Consider the following 18,846-nt stretch of genomic DNA (forward strand, 5'->3'; position numbering starts at 1 on the left):
TAAGGAGAGACACACACACACACACACACACACACACACACACACACACACACAATACCTGGGTCTCTGAAAAAAGTGACAGTGCCATTAGAAATAGGTCAAAAGAGAAATGAGTTTTGTAAGTCAACAGGAGAGAAGAGAATATCAGCAATTTGCCTCCAGACATGTCACGTTTTAGGTTCAAAGACCAGTTATGGAAGCAGATAATAATAGCAACCTGAAATTAGAGGGAATAGCATAGTTTAAAAAAAAAGGTGTGCTCTCAATTCAAACAGACGTGGGTATGAATCTGCTGCCGAGTGATTCTGTAACCTTGGGCATTTAGCCTCACTGAGGCCAGTTCCTCATCTACAAATTGGAAATGAAGCTCTCTACATTACAGGTCATCTAATAATTACAGGAGGTAACAAACATGGAGCACCTAGCAGAGAGCAGATGCCCCCCACACATTAGTTCCCATCAGCCTCCCTTCACTATTCCAGAGACTGAGGCAGAAGCCCAGCGGACATAGATTTGAGTCATCCACACAGATAGCTGGAGTCATGGGGGTGGAGAACACACTTTTGGTTATGTCTAGAAAGCAAAATTAATCCTTAAACACGTTTATAATTTTACATCATAGTTTTAGTTCAAAGAATTTACTTATAAGATAATCTGTGTGACTTAAGAATATTAACGTTACAGGGTATGAACTCATTTGACCATCATAATAAAAATGCTTCACTGAAAGATCAAGGCTTTCAGCTCATGTTCATACAGAGGCAATACCACAGTTCATACAGAGGCAATACCAACTTCATAGGGAACTGCCAACTTATTGATTTCACTAAGAGAAGCTTGTAAAACAAAGTTATTTTATCAACTTACTATGAGATCACTGCTAGAAGATAAAATTCCCAAAAGAGAAGAAACCTTCCGACCAATTCCCGAAAGCACACCTTGCCCTTGAGGCAGGATATGCTGATGAATTTTTCCTACACTTTCAGGTATCAGGCGAATCAGCTGGCCTCCCGATGAGGATAAAATAAAACTTCCTCCCTGTGAACAAACATAGCAAAGTTAGTTAAGCAGTTAAGACTAAGAAAAGAAAATTAACACAAATCACGTTGATACAGAAGGAAATCATCTGTACCTTAAAACAAATCTAAAAGAATAAAAAAGAACAGTGCTATTTTATTAAAATCACTTACTTATGAATCCATTCACTTAATATTAATTCTACACAGAATAACTTTGTTGCAATTTTTTTAACTGCATGTATTTTTTAATTCTGATTTTTAAGTGATAGGTTCACCATCATGCAGGTTCAACAAATCAAGTATCAGATTTCTTCAGTAAACCTGCAGAGTATATATTAGCAAACCATTCCTCCTACTGTCTAAGAGTTTCTACGTCATTTTATGAAGATCTTTCTGACAGAAATGAATAACATCGGCTACTATGCACTACTAATATTGCAGAGTCCTATGAGAAGGGTTTCCCTCTGTCTAAGTGTTCAAATCCTAGATCCTGACATTCTTTTCTTGCCTCTTTTTGATTCCCCCCACCCCCTGCCTGTATGATGTGCTCAAAACCCCAAATTTTTAGTCATTTAAATCCCACTTCCAAGCCAAATCACAGCTTTCCAATAAATATAAAAGAATATCATATACCTGCACTGTTGTTAGGAAACTGCAAGTCTTATCACCTCCCAGATCTACGGACGTCTCTGTGTAAGTGTCTTCACTTGCAAGGCTTGGCCAATAGCGGATGGATCCTTCTCTGGTGGCAACCATGACAGCAACAGCCTCAAAACAAGACCATAACACTCAGTAACCACAATAAAAGAAGGAGCCCAAGTTGGGAGTTTGTTGACACTGATATAAAGAAACCAGGGCAATGTACTATTGATTAACAGAAATCAGAAATAAAAATTCCTTTTTTTCATATTAAAAAAATTATCATACAGTAAAACTGACATTTTCCCCCTTTTGTTTTACAGTTCTATGAATTTTTATACTCTGGTTTCTCTTCAGACCGCATAAAATCTTTTGCTTTTTACAGTTCTGTGAATTTTAAAACATGTGTAGACTCATGTAACTACCACCACGATAAGGATACAGTACAGTTCCATCTGCACCCAAAACTCCCTAACGCTTTCCCTTTACTGTCACACCCTTCCCTACCCTAACCCCTGGCAATCTAATTCCATCATTATAGCTCTGTCTTTCTGAGAATGCCAAACAAATGAAATCATATAGAATATAACCTTTTGACTCTGGTTATATTTGACACTGAATAGAACCTTTATCTCACTTAGAATGACGTCTTTGAGATTCATCCAGGTTGTTGTTGCATGTATCAGTAGCTCATACCTTTCTACTGCTGAGTAGTATTCCATCCTATGGATAAATCAGTTTAAAGGACATTCGTATTGTTTCTGCCATTGGCTATCACAAATAAAGCTGCTATGACATTAGTGTACTGTTTTTTTGTGTGAACATAAGCATTACTTTCTCTAAAGTAAATAGGCAGGAATGAAATTGCTGGGTCATAGGGCAAGGGTACTTTAACTTTATGAGAAGTGAAAATCAAGTGGCTGTACCACCAGCAGGCCCACCAGCAATGTATGAGGTTCCGGTTGCTCCACATCCTCGTCAGCACTTGGTAGTGTCAGTGCTTTTCATTTCAGCCACTGTAATAGGGGTGTAGTGGTATCTCACTTATTTTATTTGCATTTTCCTAATGGCTAATGATGTGAACACCTCTTCATGTGCTTATTTGACATCCTTATATCCTCTTTGGTAAAGCATTCAAGTCCTATTCTAAATTGGGTTGTCTGTTTTCTTACTAAGCTTTGAGGGTTCATTTTATGTTCTACATACAAGTCCTTTGTTGGATATATAAATCGTATATAATATTTATATAATATACTATTTCCTACCAGTCTGTAGTTCTCTCTTCATTTTCTTTTCAGTGCCTTTGGCAGAGCCAAGTTTTAAATTTTGATTAAGTCCAATTTATCTATTTTTTTTTTTTATGAATCATGTTTTTGGTAATTTCTAAGAACTCTTCACCTAATCCCAGGTCATGATGATTTTTTTTCCTGCTTTCTTCCAAAATTTTTTAGTTTTACATTTAGATCTCTGATCCATTTTGGGTTCATCCTTACATAAAGAATGAGGTTTAGGAGGAATGCTTCTTTTTTCCATAAAGACAGCCAATGATTCCAACACCAGTTACTGAAAAGACCATCCTTGATCCACTGAATTTCTTCTGCGCCTTTGTCAAAGATCAAAGGGCCATCCTTGAGTGAGTCTATATCTCTACTCTCTATTCTGTTCCACTGCCCTGTGTGTCCATCTCTTTGCCGTCACCTCTCCGTCTTGATCCTGTAGCCTTATAGCTACGTTTCAGAACTGGGCTGGAGGATTCCTCCAACTTTAGAACTCCCTTATTTTAAAAAATGTACTTCAATAAGCATTTAAGTCACCTACCTGAGTAGAATGTGCTTCACCTGAGGTAGCAGAGTAAGACAGAGCCACCAAGTTGGCACTCCAGTGGAAATCAGTAGGTGGCAGCTGAAGTTCTTTGCAAACAGATAACTATAGAACAAATCCAAACAAAACATCTTTCATGTCAAATCCAAGTTTTTGAATATGCATCTGGCTTCACTATTTCCCTTCTCTGCATATTTTAGATTCTAATTCATTGCTGGAAATAGCATTCTACAAATACTCTTTCTTCTCATATCTTTTTGATCAGGCTTTCATCATCATTTTCAGTAATTTTAAAACAAAATATTTTAAGAGATATAGAATCAGGAAAACGTAGCAGCTAGACCAGACCCTTAATATAAACTACTCCAATCTCTTCCCAGACCAAAAGGTCTATTGGTTGAAAGAAGTGTGTAGGCTTCCTATGGAATTTTCCCAGTCTAATCTTGATTTGTTTAGTTGACATTTAAAATCTGCATGACCACAGAGTTAGTATTCCGAGTCACCTAGAAAACATTTCTTAGACTCAGCCAAGTATCAGCGTTCCTCTGCTAACTCAGGATGCCCACCCCAGGCCCTCTCCCTCACCTATGCTCCTAAAACTACAAACACGGTTTTCTAGGTAGCAGCAGTACAGAGGCCAGTAGACGTGAAGAGTTTAGGTAAGTGGGAGCCCAAATCCCAGTGGAACAATGGCCCAGTGAACACAAGTGGTACAGGAGAGTATGCCTGATCTGGAGCGGAAAGAAGAGGAGGCTGCTGAGGGTACAGGAGTGGATGTACAAATGAAAACCGCCGTGTGAGAAGTTGACAATTGAAAGTTAAATTAGCGTTATAAAAACTGGTATCATTTTTTCCTATTTTATTATGCATCATCCAGTAGATTCAGTGAAATACATTCCTATCTTCTAAGAAACTCAGTTCAGAGTTACGGCAGAGAGCACGGTGAGAAGCGTATGGCGGCCTTCTAGCCCGAGGCCCTCCAGGCCCTCCAGGCCCTCCGGCCTCTGGTCGGCAGGTGAACTGGGGGGCCCCCGGGACAGGCTCAGGCTGTGTCTTACCGAGCCCCAGAGCCCTCACCGCAGCCACCCACTGGCAGGGCCCGAGCCTGGAAGCAGCAACGAACTGCCCCCACACCCCGACCTCCGCGACCTAATGGCGGCGGACCCTCGGAGCCCAGATCCCACCCACCGCCGGGTCTCTTGACCCCACGCTGCAGGGGTTAGGCGAAGCCTCCGGCAGCTCACCGAGGACGTGGCGCCTTTGAGCGCCGGGCGTGGCAGGGCGAGAAGAATGGCGGCCACTGGAACGCTGCGGAGGGCCGTTAGAGCCTCGAGGGCCCGGGAAGGGGGCTCTACGTGGACGCCAGCTCAGCCACCCTTAGGCCTTGGAGCCCGCGCGTAACCGGGACCTGAGGTGACCTCTCTGCCCCAGTTGGACCAGACCTCACCTCGTCCGGACAACAACGGACAAAGGCCTTAATGGGCCCGGAAGGTGAGCGGAGCCCCGGTCGACGACGGGTGGAACGTTATCGGGTCATCGGGCGGTTGGTCGTCGTTCTACCAAGACCTCGATGTCGTTAAGATAGAAATGGTAGAATAACGTACCACATGCGGCCAATAGGAAGTGCCAGCCACCCTTTGGGAAGATTTACTGGCCGTTTATAGAAGGCCTGTGTATATAATATGAAAAGGCTGTTCTCAACTTTCCCCCCAACCTTTCGAAAGAAAACTTCGCTACATATAGGCCTTCTAGATGTGAAGACGTTGCCGACGTATGATAGAGTTAAAGTCACATGTCTTGTAAATGCCTATTTGTTTCTTTAAAAAAACCGTAGAAAAGAAATGTCTTCTAGAAATGACTTTTCGAAATGGAGTTGTTTGACCGCCTCTAGAGGCGACATCAGGAGCCACAGAGGTCCACGTTTGTTCCGTGGGTTAGAGGCCATGGAATGGAAGACGTTGAGGAGGAAGAAAAGAAGGTTCTGTGCCAGACTGGTCACAGTTAGAAGACATTTGCATATTAGAACCATTGGTTTGTGTGTGCGTTTTACTCCTTACTGTATGTGTAGTTGACAATCTGTACTTTTTTGAAATATCTAGTCTTTCTAGATCTTCTAAAGTGCCTGATACATGTTCAAAGTAGAGGTAGTAAAAAGACATTTTGTAAATATCTTTTTGTTAAAATTCGTACGAAATGTTGTTTTGGGGGGGGAGGGGTGGCCAAACCACCTTTTTGAACAGTACGCGGTATGCACTGTTTGTCTGTGCCCTGGTTCAAGGTCGGGGGGAGGAGAAGGAAGTGCAAAGAGCTCTGTGCCAGTGTGTTTATAGTGAAGCAAGATTAACCATTGTCTTTTTTATGTTCCTGCATTTTGTTTCACTTTGCTGTGTATATAATGGACAAATGAGTCCTAATTTACAACATCTAGTCTTTCTAGATGTTAAAGAGGTTGCCAGTGTGTGACAAAAATAGAGTTAGTAAATAATACATCTTGTACATTTTGTGTTAAAATTTATGGGAAAGATTGTCTTCTGAAAATCTGAGCATGATAGCCCTCTGGGTTGGTGGAGGGGGGAGAGAGAGAAGGGGGTTGGTCTTAGAATGGCTAGAATGCTGGTATTTTGAAGACAGTTTCAGATTATAACTGTAACATGTGTGCAGTTCCTTCAGCACTGCTCTGTATATAGTGGACAAATTAAGTCCTTATTTGAACCATCTAGTCCATCTAGATGTTTAGAAGTGCCCAACGTGTGTTAGATGTAGAGGTAGTAAACATCTTTTTGCTAAAATTCACAGGAAGTACTGTCTGTGGGAATGTTAAATGTTAAACCACCTCTCTGAGCAGTATACTATTGTCTATACTTGTTCAGTGGTTTGGAGGAGGGAGGGAAAGAATTGCAAAAGGTAATATGCTAGTGTGTTCATACCTGGACATTTTCAGACAAAACTATTTTTTGTATGTTCATTTTGTTTTGCTGTGTATATCGTGTATATAATGGACAAATTGAGTCCTAGTTTTGCAACATCTAGTCTCTAGACATTAAAGGGGTTGCCAGTGTATGACAAAGTAGTAAAATGAGCACGTTTTGTATACTTTATTGAAATTCATAGGACAGCTTGTCTTCTTTAAATGACTTTTGGATATGAATTTGTTCAACCACCTCTAAGCATTACATATGCATGAGTTATTTTGCAACATCTAGGCTTTTTAGGAGTCCTAAAGTGACAATGTATGATAAAAAGTAGAGCTAGTGAATTAACCAATTTGTAAATATCTTTGTTATAATTGGTAAAAAAGTAGCATCTTGGACATGGAATTGTTAAACCATCTGAGAAATGTACACCAGGACTTGTTCATTAGGTTGGTAGCAGAGGGGCAGAAGGAAGTATAAAAGGGAGGGAAGTATGTGGATGTGTTCCTTTTTATATTTTGATGATAACCATTAATGTGTGTGCATCTCTTAGCTGTACTATAGGAATACATTGTTAAGTAATTCAGCGGAAATATACCTCCTTGCTAAATACTTGCTAAAAACAGTTTAGATCAGATAATGAATCCTCTTAAAAGCATTACACTTTGGGTACTCTGTTGCTTTATGTCTCATTTTTAATTGAACGTTAAGGGAATGTAGTATTTTAATCATAACTCTGCCAATATCTTTATCTAGAGGCCTGTTGCCATTTTTGTCTTTTCTGAAGTTTTTGTCGCCAAGAAAGGATTACATTTTTTTCCCTTCCAGATTAAGTTGGTGTAGTGTATTTTTGGTTATCAAAATACTCATAGCTTTGGGATTTTGAAATGGTAAATATTAATGAGGTGTGAAAAAGCATGATACATAACTGTATGATCTTAATTACATAAAAATGGATGCTTAGTTGTGTTTAAATACACAAATGAGACCTAGAAGGACACATCAAATGGTAAACTGCTTGTGATGATGGATGACTTTGTATTTCGCTTCTCGTGTTCTTTGGTGTCCTATTATGCACATGTTAACTTTTAAGAAATAAATGTTATTTTGAAAACCTTAAAAAAAAAATAAACTCAGTTCATCAGCTTATGTGGATGGCTTTTAGTCTTAGACTTCATTAGACAGAGTGACTAGCATGACATTCATTAAAAACTTCCATGTCTCTAATTTTATTAAATGTAAATAAGATGGATCTTGCTTAAACTCATGATAAGGGGAGAAACTTTTTTGAAATGATATGCTCAGTATTTCATATTGCTATGAAAATGCAAATCTATAATGCTTGAGTAGATTCAAATTATGATTGTCCTCCAACAACTCTAAAAATTTAGGGTAAAAATTCAGAGCCAATTAGGAATCCTCTCCTCTCTTTCCAGCTCTCTAAAGAACTATTACCTTGGTAATAGGTGACAGAGCAATCTTCCAAATAATGAGATTCTCTTTGCAGACCAGACAAGCCCATCCACCTTCATCTATGTGAACAGTCAGCTGATCGTCAACTGAAGAAAAAAAATGAGGTACGTAATTAATCTTAAAGTATGAATAAGAAAAACTTAAAACTTCCTCACACCAAAATCTTCTTCATTAGCACCATCTTCACCTAAAAAAGTAATCAGCACACACACGAGGTTAACTCACAACAAAAAATACTCTTGAATAATTCAAGAGTTATTAATATCCGAAACAAGAGATCCATTTAACTTTGACAACTACTTTTAGAAATATATCTAAAGGCAAAAAGTATATTTTGGGCCTAGGTTTAATATTTCTTAAGTTTTGTTATAGACAGATATCTTACTTTTTATAATATTATATTTAGTAACATTCATAATTTTGATAAAGCAACACAAATAATAAACCTCATTAACTATATAAAATATTTCAAGGAAAAATCACGTTCCTTCAAAAGAACAAGATTTTCAAATAAGAGCTCTCTGAAAGTATGATAAATTACTTAATTATATGGTAACCTAAAGGGTTACATTCCGTATTAAGTGACAAAACTAAATTAGTATACAGTAGTCACTCCTCATCCTCAGTTTCCGTGGTATCAGTTACCCGTGGTCAACTGCAGTCCAAAATATTGAATGGAAAATTCCAGAAATAACACTTCTTAAGTTTGTGATGAAATCTTACACTGTCCCGATGTCCTGATGGGGAGGTGAATCATTCCTTTGCCACCCGCCCATTAGCCACTTATAGTCATAGTGCAGGTTATCAGAGTCACTGTCGCGGTATCGCGGTCCCTGTGTTGAAGTAACCCTGTTTTACTTAAACATGGCTGAAAGCACAGAGAAGTGACGCTGGCAGCTTGGACATTCTCTTACTGTGCCTAATTTATAAATTACACTTTACCACAGGTATGTACGTCCAGAAAAAAATACAGTACACACAGGGTCCGGTGCATCCCCCGGGGGTCTTGGAACATACGCCTGTGGATAAGGGTGACTGGTCTATTGCTGTTGTACATGTTGGTGGTAAACCTGAGTAAATGTATTAGCGGCCCTAGAAATTTAATTAATGTGAGCTTTGCTCTTCGTTTAGAGTCAGGGTAGGGCTTCCCTGGTGGCGCAGTGGTTGAGAGTCCGCCTGCCGATGCAGGGGACATGGGTTCGTGCCCCGGTCCGGGAAGATCCCACATGCCGCGGAGCAACTGGGCCCTTGAGCCATGGCCGCTGGGCCTGTGCGTCCAGAGCCTGTGCTCCGCAACAGGAGAGGCCACAACGGTGAGAGGCCCGCATACCGCAAAAAAAATAAATAAATAAAACTAAAGTCAGGGTAGAGGGGCAAAATAAAAGGCATCAATAATGTACAAGCTAAAATGTCACATCATACCTAGGTTAAGGGTGGGCTTTTTGCTGAACTGGAGTATCTGCTCCGTATTTTCTTTTCCTGAAAGCACTACAGCAGCTCCAAATCCTCCACTGGTGAACCCTCGAGGACGCTAACACAGCACACCAACTGACTAGTACATGGAAGTTTCCACGTGAGGACAAGTTCCTCTCAAGTTTACACACTCTTCAATTTACACATCCTGATTTCTAGAGACTCTCTCCTCTGAGGCTGTGTACTATTTGTTATTAACATGATCTGGTGGCAGGAACCAGGAGTGTGTCAAAAGGTTTAAATGCAATTTAAGCTGAAATTTTTAGACGGGAAAAGAAAATATATATTTAAAATAGGAACAATGCATGACAGAGGTTCATGGAAGTTTAGCTGCCTGAAAATAATTGGACCTGAAGCTCCCATGGACTTACTGGCAAGATGTGCCGGTTCAAGTTGATGAGAAATATTCCTTCTTGTTGAACGGAGTACTTTAAACTTTTGTGACTGTCATTCACAGTATGAAATCCATTTTACATCATGATGCATTCATACACAATTTTAATAAAACGAAATGAGAATGAGAAGCACTCTGATATTTTGCAATCTATTTTACTTCATTTTTTAAAAAAATGCTGGTCATGAACCACTAAACTGATTTCAGTCACTACCTGCAGTCTCAAAAACACTGTTCCAGGAAATCACAGGATGCTCTGAACTTTGCTCTTCTCGTCACCCCAACTCGTCCTTAACAGTGTCTTTCTAAAGCTTGTGTTGGCTGCACCGTCCACACTTCCACTCTAATTGTCTGCCAGGAGAATCTTCTAATGGTGCACCAAATTGATAACATAAATTAGTGCATACAGCCTCTAGGGTACTACATAGGATCCAGAAAAGGAGGTAAGACTTGATTCTACTGAATTATTAAACCCAGTAATGTGAGGCAGTAGTTTTTTGGATTTTGTTTAAAAAGCATATACTCAATCAACTTTTGAAATTGGACTAACTTTTGCATATAGAGTATGTACAACCATAAACACTTATTTTGATTGTGCTAAAAAGAACTCATTCTGCTTCCCAAATTTATATTTCTCAATTACAATGAAAAACCAAATAAGCCACCTATTTCTCTCCACTGAAGTGAAGGTATACCAGAGAAAGCACAAATTTCAATCTCCATGCCAGACCTAGGCTTCATTTTGCATTGCTAACAGAAGCAAATGAAAATGATACCCACCGTCAGCCAATGTTAAGGCTTCCATGACTTTAACAGGGAGAGAAGATCCAAATGTTTTCACATCATAGTTCACAGACTCAGTTATGGAGTGGTGCGGGAATATTCGTGTCGGTGTTCCTCTAAAGAAACGAGACCATATTATTTCACTCATAACTTAAAAATTTCCATTATTCATTATAATTTTTATGTATATATTTTCACAATAAAGAGAAAATCTCTGATAAACAAGAAGAAAGATGAAGTATAACAGTGAAAAAACTCTGGCTCATATATACTGTGTTATTAAATTTATTTTTCATTAAAAAAAAAAAGACTGACAGGATTTAGGAAAACTTGGCTTCAGACTTTCATGCTCTTAGATGCATGATCTATTCACTTAAACTCTTTATAACTCTGCCTCCTTAGCTGTGAAATAAGAAGGCTGGACTAGATCAGTGTTTTTCAAATTATGGGTCTCAATCAACATTTTTAAAAAACGAAATAGAATATAGAGTTTATCATACTCTGTGGTCAAAAAAGTTTTAAAACATTGGGTTAGATTATCTTTAAGCTCTCATCAGATACAGAATTATAAGAATCTACCAGATTTATACAATCAAAATCAAGAAATTAAATAGGGTCGTGAGTATCTGCTGCTACCTGGTCTTCGATAACAGATACAGCAGTAGAAATTATATTTCCTTCTCCCCTTCTTCTTAACATTCAGAAAACCAGTGTAAATTTATTAGTATAAAAGTTATTCTACCTCTTATCACAGGATTAACTGAGGAGATGCAGAGTGACTGAGAGCATTGTTTCTGACAAAGTATTATAACAAAGGTTTTTCCTTTCAATGATTACCGAAAGGTAAGAAGAAATTAAAAAAAAAAAAGAAAACCAAGTATGACTTTTATTCACTGACTTTTCTCAAAAGGAGTAGAAAACAATCACAAGATTACCATTTGAAGAGCACTTTACAAAACGCAAAAGGATACAAGGTATTCTTTAAAAATCATTTCTCCTTTAAAGTATTGCAAACTTCTATAGATAAATTTTAACTATAAGTTCAAGATCCAGTATCACCGTCTTTTTGCAGGGGAAAATTCATTTTTGATAGACGAATTCAAAAGAAACCACTCAAGACACGTTAGCTTCTTCTAAAATTCTAGTTTAATTATGAAAGGGGAGATGCAGACCACGGTTTCACGAGTGACGTGAACTGGTGTGCCACGCTTTTATTTGGTAACAAAACTACTAGTCTTATCTCATTGCTTATGGAAAGCCTTTTCCCTATTAATTTGGCTACAAAGCTAACTTCTGTAGCTAAAATCCCTTTAATTATCCACCAGCGGATATTAAGGGCAGTTAGTATGTTAAGCACATATAATGATTTTCCAGGGTTTGAGGTCCTCACTCTCCACTTTATATCTGCATCGTGGCATTTCATACTGACTCCTCGCAGGCTCTGGTCAGGTATCATTATCGCCATTTCGCAGACGAAGAGATCATGAGTGACCTACACCAGATCACAGGGGTACTAAGAGTGAGGCGGGTAACCACTGATTCTAATCCAATGTGTTCTTCACCTCTACACAAAGGTAATTCCGTGCAAAGTGCATGATGCGAAGACTCAATTGATGAATTAAAGCGAGACTGAAATAACAACACACAAGGATGCAAGGGTGACAGAGGTCTCTTCTCCCAATACTCTGGCGTCCCGCGCCTCCCCGGTTCCGGTGGCTTCTGGAGGCCCGTGAGCCTGTGACTCGCCAAACCCAACCCGGGACGATCACTCACCGCGAGCTCAGCGAGCTACGACGGCCGGCCGGCGAGAAGTGCACCGGAGAGCTGACCGAAGACCCCAGGGCCAGACCCTTCCTGCCGGTCGCCCGGGGCGTGGAGCCCGGCCCGACTCCGCCCAGCAGGCCCCTTCGGGTCCCGGGCCCCGGTGTCCGCGGAGAGGAGACGGCCGGGAACATGACGCAAGGCTACAGAGAGCGCACGTTCAACCGTGGAGCTGAGGCTCGGCCAGCGCGCGAAGGTTGAACACCTGAGGGGAAGGACAGAGCGCGATGAAGACGTCAAACCGCAGCGCCAGGCCACACGGGCGTGCTGTGATGACGTCAAAGCGCCTTGCCGAGGCGTGGGGCGTGGTCCGGAAGTCAGGAAAAACCGGAAAGGAGGGGGTGGGGTGGTGACGTACCGGGTAGCGTCGAGCCACGGGGCGTGGTCAAGGCGGCGGCCCCTAGAGGAGGCGAGCGACTGTGTGCTCGTGGCCCCGTCCTGGAGCGGCGAGAATCCGGAGTTTCCAGGGAAGTGAAGCAGCAAAAGCAGGTGCCCTTCTCCAGTCCGGCGGGTGGAGGTGGCCCTCCAGCAACTGGAACGCAAAGCCTCTGCACGCTGGTCCTTCCTGAGCCTCTTGGGAAATGAGTTCTTCCCTGGTCCAAGCTGAGAAGGGAGGGAAAGTGTTAAACCTGACACTGGTTTCACACTCAGTGTTTTAGATGTTATTCTTTAGGTTTGTCATTTCCCATTCACGTTGGTGACGCCACAAGTCCGTATCGCTAACCAGATACTGCTCAAAAACCACAGGCTTCTGACAGCCTCCTAGTGGACGCTTTCACCTGGAAGTCCTGCAGACCCCTCACAATTCAATCGTTAAAAGCTGGTTTCACGCTTTCATTAGGACCCCTATCTTACTACCACCTCTGCCCCATTTGGTAAAACTGGGCAGTTGGCCAAGGCAAAAGGAAGAGCTCTGGGCTTCCCTGGTGGCGCAGTGGTTGAGTCCGCCTGCCGATGCAGGGGACATGGGTTCGTGCCCCGGTCCGGGAGGATCCCACATGCCGCGGAGCGGCTGGGCCCGTGAGCCATGGCCGCTGAGCTTGTGCGTCCGGAGCCTGTGCTCTGCAACGGGAGAAGCCACAACAGTGAGAGGCCCGCATACCGGTTAAAAAAAAAAAAAAAAGTTTGGTTAAAAATTAGTATGTCCAATATAAGCCCATTTTTGTTTCATTAAAAGAAAAATACCCCACAAGTGCAGCATGTGTGTAAGATTCTCAGCCTAGGTGTGCCTCCCTCTGTCCAACCTTCCTAAAACTCAGCCCATTCTGTTAAGACCACACTGATTGATGTGGGACTCATCCCTGCGGTCAACAACAGGGAAGCAGCCAGGATTATTTCCTGCAGATGTGGTAGAACTATCAGAATTCCATTCTCAGCAACACAGTAATTATGATCCTCTTCAAATGGAAAGGCAGGGGTGCGATGAAGAACTCATCATGAATTATCCAGGCCCAGTCATTTCCAAGGCCCCCATCTAGTGGCAATGGAACTTCTTGAGATAACTCTAAATTTCAGCATAGTTTAAACATCCTTCAAGCAGTGAGAATGTGTGTTGTTTTCCCCAGTGCTGGAGGCTGCAAACTTTTTCTGTCAAGGGCCAGAGAGGACGAATCTCCAGCTTGCTGTCTGTTGCCCTGAGTATGGCTGTGTTCCAATAAAATTCTACTTATGGACACTGAAATTTGGATTTCATATACCTTTCACATATTATGAATTTTTTTAAACCATTTAAAACTGTAAAAACCATCCTTAGCTTTGCAGGCCATACAAAACAGGTAGCAGGTCACAGCTTGTGGACCCCTGTGCCAGCCTCATGAAGGAGGTGCAGCCAGCACCTAGCACAGGACCTAACAAATAGAAGATGCTCCATAAATGTTTATTGAATGAGTTGAATGGAGATTACCAGCTAAGCTCCATGATGCCTCAGATGTAAAAACGTAGAAAAACAAACACCCTCAAACGAACATTTACAATGCAGTTTCCATATACTTCTTTCATTAATATACTTAATGTTTTACAACATTTACATTTCTTTTCATTTATTTTCTAACAGCTTTGGCACTTTTATGGAATACAATGGATTTCCCTAAGTGGAGCCCTACTTTATAAAAGTACATATACAGGGTACGGCCTATAATGGTTTAATTTGTGATTATTTCCTGGGAACCAGTCAGGTCCAAGGTCAGAGACCTTACACAGAGAGGAGCCTGGGAGAGCAGACAACAGAACACTAAGCTCACTGATGTGACATTTTATCTTCACGTGGAGACTTCCATGTGATTTAAACTTCTTTTTGCTTATCTTCTAGATCAGGGGTCCCTAACCCCAGGCCACGGACCGCTAGCAGTCCGTGGCCTGTTAGGAACCAGGCCGCACAGCAGGTGGTGAAGGGTGGGTGAGCGAGCGAAGCTTCATCGGTATTTACAGCCGCTCCCCATCGCTCGCATTACCACCTGAGCTCCGCCTCCTGTCAGATCAGCGGCGGCATTAGATTCCCACAGGAGCGCGAACCCTACTGCGCATGCGAGGGATCTAGGTTGCGCGCTCCTTATGAGAATCTAATGCCTGGTGATCTGAGGTGGAGCTGAGGCGGTGATGCTAGCGCTGGGGAGCGGCTGCACATACAGATTATCCTTAGCAGAGAGGTTTGACTGCATAATAAATCAACTGCTTGCAGACTCGTATCAAAACCCTATCAGTGAGTGGCAAGTGAAAACAAGCTCAGGGCTCCCACTGATTCTGCATTGTGGTGAGCTGTATAATTACTTCATTGTATATTACAGTGAGATAATAATAAAGTGCACAATTAATGTAATGTGCTTGAATTTTAATCCATGACATCAAACGCTACCCAAGACACAGTTAACACATTGTGTAAGAAAATAAAATGTAATGATCAAATTCAATTTTGTAAATATTTCCATGGCACAAAGAGATTTCCCTCAGATCCAACCTTGTGATTGTATCTTTCTGAGAACTATACCATAGTAGTAAACCAGGAAGAAAACAAGTAAAGCTTAAAATTACTGTCACAGATGTACTGTTTACTAAGTCAAAGAACACTGAGTTCATTCATTCACTGAATTCATTTTATTCACTAATAAATTCCCTTAGGTAGAATAAATGCAATACTCCATGCTTGTGAAATAGTGGTTTCTTCCAGTATAATCAGGAAACGGATCAATACTTAGGACACGAGGAAACTTCCATTTTAATCACATCAACATTGCTACTTCTTAGGTTCTGGCATTATCCACGTAGAAAAGTACTTTTTCTTGAGGCAACAGCAAATTAATGGTGCCGATATGAAATATGACAAATCCAATGGCGTCAGCATTGCTTGAGGAATTTTCAGAAATTTAGGTGAATAAAACTATAACCACAAATAAAAGATGGTTAGTTATGTCCTCTTTTCAGAAGAGTGAAAAGCTCTTAAGCTTTCTTGATCTTCTGCAGAATAGCAAGAACATATAAGCTTCCTTCAAATGTTTTAAGGTTGAACATTACAGTTATATTAATAATTTTGGAATTTAGCCTCATTGAATGAAATTTCAAAACTAAGTAACTGATAAAAAGCTGTAAAATTTGGCTAGGAATTATAAACTCTTAAAAGATAATTTTCAAGATACATGCCTCAGACAACATAAGTGTAAAATTCATTTTTACATCCTTCTTGATAATACCTGGCTTCCCAAATTCACAGAAACAAATATGTAAATAATGAAATCAGAAGTTCTCATATTCAAAGGATGGGGCCTCTTCCCTTTTCACAACTCATCAGGTTCTCATGTGCCAAAAATGTTGAAAATGCACACATCCAAACACAGTCTCAGCCCAGAGGAACACATGTCCCTGAACTTTCACACCTCTGAAGAGAGGAGATGGGGAACATACATGATCCCTCCTTGCCATGTGATGTTAACTATTTGTGTGTGTGTGTGTATATATATATATATATATATATATATATATACACACACACACACATATATATACACACATATATATACATATAGATACACACATATATATAGATACACACACATATATATATATATGTCAGGTTTGCTTTATGAGATTATCAGGATAAAATAAAGGGTTAGATTTTCACCTTCTATTATGCTACCTGGTACAATGATACCCAAAGTAGGTAGAGTACTACCAAGAGATTACACAGTGATTGGTAAAATGGCCTAAAATAATTAGGCTCTTTATTTATAATTCCCTTTTAAAAGTTGTCATTTGACAATAGCTTCAATTTATAACAGCAGATAAAAGAAAGTGAGGTGCCAGGCTATATTAATCAAAATAGTCCAAGATAAAAGTACAAAACCTGAAAATAACTTCAGTGAACTAGACATTTAGAAAGTTACAATTATTAAAACTCTGAATAAAAAGGTCTTGAGAACAGGTCGATCTCAAAACAATATTTTACAATCTTTGGAAAAAATTGGCAGATTTCAAATAACTTGAAGTATGATTTACAGATTTCATACAGCCTGGGTTTTTAAAAAATGTTTTTCCTGCAGTGCTGCTTTGATTTAAAGTGTCTCATATTAAATTTACCAATAATTGCTTCTTTATGCTGAAATAAAACTCTGTTTATTCATTAATTTCCTGTATATCCCGTCTGGTTTCGAAAGCAGTTCTTCGTGTTTCCCACACTCGGTGATCTTCCCCCGGTCAAGGACAGCTACCATATTGGCATTCTTAATGGTGGACAGACGATGGGCGATGATGAACACCGTCCTTCCTTCCATCAGTCGATCCAGAGCTTGCTGAACGAGGTACTCGTTTTCAGCATCCAGTGCACTGAATAGGGGAGCCCACAGGAAAGCAAAGACGTCAGGGCCACGCACACTGTTCACGCGTGTATTTCCTGGTACACGTACACTGGCCCCTCATTAGCAGCCAATTTTCACTATGATCAAAATTGCAACTTCTTGGGTCAACTATATTTTATATTACAAAGTTACTATAAAAAAAAGAAGCTTTGGACCCTTGATCTCCATAGAACTACTGCCATGTAAGTTAAAAGCATTTTGCACAGTTGCTGATTGGTGATCAGGGATTCATCACAAATGTCTGAATTGAAACTAGAACCCTCAACTCATGACTCGGCCTGCTCATTGCCTCCCAACTGTCACGATTAATTCAGACCCCGTGACTTTACAGTGTAAGGCATTCTCAGCCGTATCACTTGAAGTACAGAATAAAAGTTTGTGATAGTGATAGAGGAAGAATTTGGTTTAATCCAATTACACATTAAGATAGCCTCACCTGGTTGCTTCATCTAGGAGAAGAATTCTGGGATTCTGAAGAAGGAAAAACATTAAAAGGAAAAGAAAACATAATTTTATTATAAAAACACAAACTCTCAGTAATAAAACGCAATAAAGTGCTGATACGTGACACAACATGGACGACCCTTGAAAACACTCTGCTGAGCGAGAGGAACCAGGCACGGAAGTCCACCTCGTGTGCGATTCCACTTAGAGGAAATGTCCACAACAGGCAGCTCTGCAGGGGCAGAGTCGTTACCTGGGACTGGGGTCAATGGGGAAATAGGCAGGGTGGTGTGTGGATGCTATTTTGGGGTGATGAAAATGTTCTAAAATTGATAATGGTGATGGATGCACAACTCTGAGTACACTGAACTGTACGCTTTCCATGGGTGAACTGTAGAGTGTGTGAATTCTATCACAGTAAAGCTGCTACAAAAGAAGAAAAACAAGCTCGTAAGTGTCTGAGATCACATGATCTCACACAAAAACCATGACCACAGTGATCAATGAATCGGATATTCTTCATAGTGCAGCTTTAACCTGCTGGTCAATCAACCAACGGTATGAAGTGGGGCTCTAAAGTGAGTCAGATGGAGTCTAGACTCTCAAGGTCCTGCTTGTAGTTTAGCTAGGAGTAGTACACACAGAACTGAGAAACACATGAATTCTAGCTTTGTCTAGGAATCCATCCGTAAGAAATGAAAACACGCCCACACAAAAGCTCGCACACGGTTCATTCGGAGCAGTGCTTTTCACAACAGCCCTAAACCACAAGCAATCCAGAAGTTCATTAACACTTGGGTGATAAACAAATTGTGGTCTGTCCATACAAAGGAATGGAAAGGAATAAAGTACTGATATAGGCTACAACATGGAGGAGCCTCAAAAACTATACTACTGAAAGAGGCTGGAAGCAGAAGACTGTATCTTGTCTGATTCCATTTATCTGAAATGTCCAGAAAGGCAAATCTAGACAAACAGAAAGTAGATTAGTGGCAGGCTGGGGCTGGGAAGGCAGAAAGGCTGCAAAAGGGTATCAGGGTGATAGAAATGTTCTAAGATTGGATTGTGTGATGGGTGCGCAACTCTGTAAATTTACTGAACGTCACTGAAAAGTACATTTAAAACTGGTCGATTTTATGATATGTAAATCATGCTTCAATAAAGCTGTTTTTTTAAAAAAAATCACCTATAAATCTGAGGAGAATAGTTATATAACAAAGGAG

At 40.5% G+C, this 18,846-nt stretch overlaps 2 protein-coding genes across 4 annotated transcripts in view; both read right to left on the reverse strand.

The window, feature by feature from the left end:
• Positions 1-12,582, reverse strand: part of NUP133 (nucleoporin 133) — a 54,894-nt gene extending 42,312 nt beyond the window's left edge. For both annotated transcript variants that reach the window (XM_024765607.1, XM_024765606.1), the window contains exons 1-6: positions 12,288-12,582; positions 10,512-10,630; positions 7,847-7,950; positions 3,477-3,584; positions 1,653-1,787; positions 868-1,038 (exon numbers count right to left, since the gene is read on the reverse strand). In XM_024765607.1, the coding sequence (XP_024621375.1) occupies positions 868-1,038; positions 1,653-1,787; positions 3,477-3,584; positions 7,847-7,950; positions 10,512-10,630; positions 12,288-12,469 (819 nt within the window). In that variant the 5' untranslated portion in view covers positions 12,470-12,582. The remainder of the gene's footprint in view (positions 1-867; positions 1,039-1,652; positions 1,788-3,476; positions 3,585-7,846; positions 7,951-10,511; positions 10,631-12,287) is intronic.
• Positions 12,583-15,402: 2,820 nt separating this feature from the next.
• ABCB10 (ATP binding cassette subfamily B member 10) overlaps positions 15,403-18,846 on the reverse strand; it is a 32,257-nt gene continuing 28,813 nt past the window's right edge. Inside the window, exons 12-14 of one of the 2 annotated variants that reach the window (XM_024765596.1) lie at positions 17,616-17,650; positions 16,902-17,147; positions 15,403-15,708 (exon numbers count right to left, since the gene is read on the reverse strand). In XM_024765596.1, coding sequence (XP_024621364.1) covers positions 16,916-17,147; positions 17,616-17,650 — 267 coding nt within the window. In that variant the 3' untranslated portion in view covers positions 15,403-15,708; positions 16,902-16,915. Of the gene's footprint in view, positions 17,148-17,615; positions 17,651-18,846 lie in introns of both variants that reach the window. The other variant, XM_024765595.1, reaches the window with a different exon arrangement.

This window comes from Neophocaena asiaeorientalis, unplaced genomic scaffold, assembly GCF_003031525.2.
Source record: "Neophocaena asiaeorientalis asiaeorientalis breed wild unplaced genomic scaffold, Neophocaena_asiaeorientalis_V1.1 scaffold369, whole genome shotgun sequence".
NCBI classification, from domain to species: domain Eukaryota; kingdom Metazoa; phylum Chordata; class Mammalia; order Artiodactyla; family Phocoenidae; genus Neophocaena; species Neophocaena asiaeorientalis.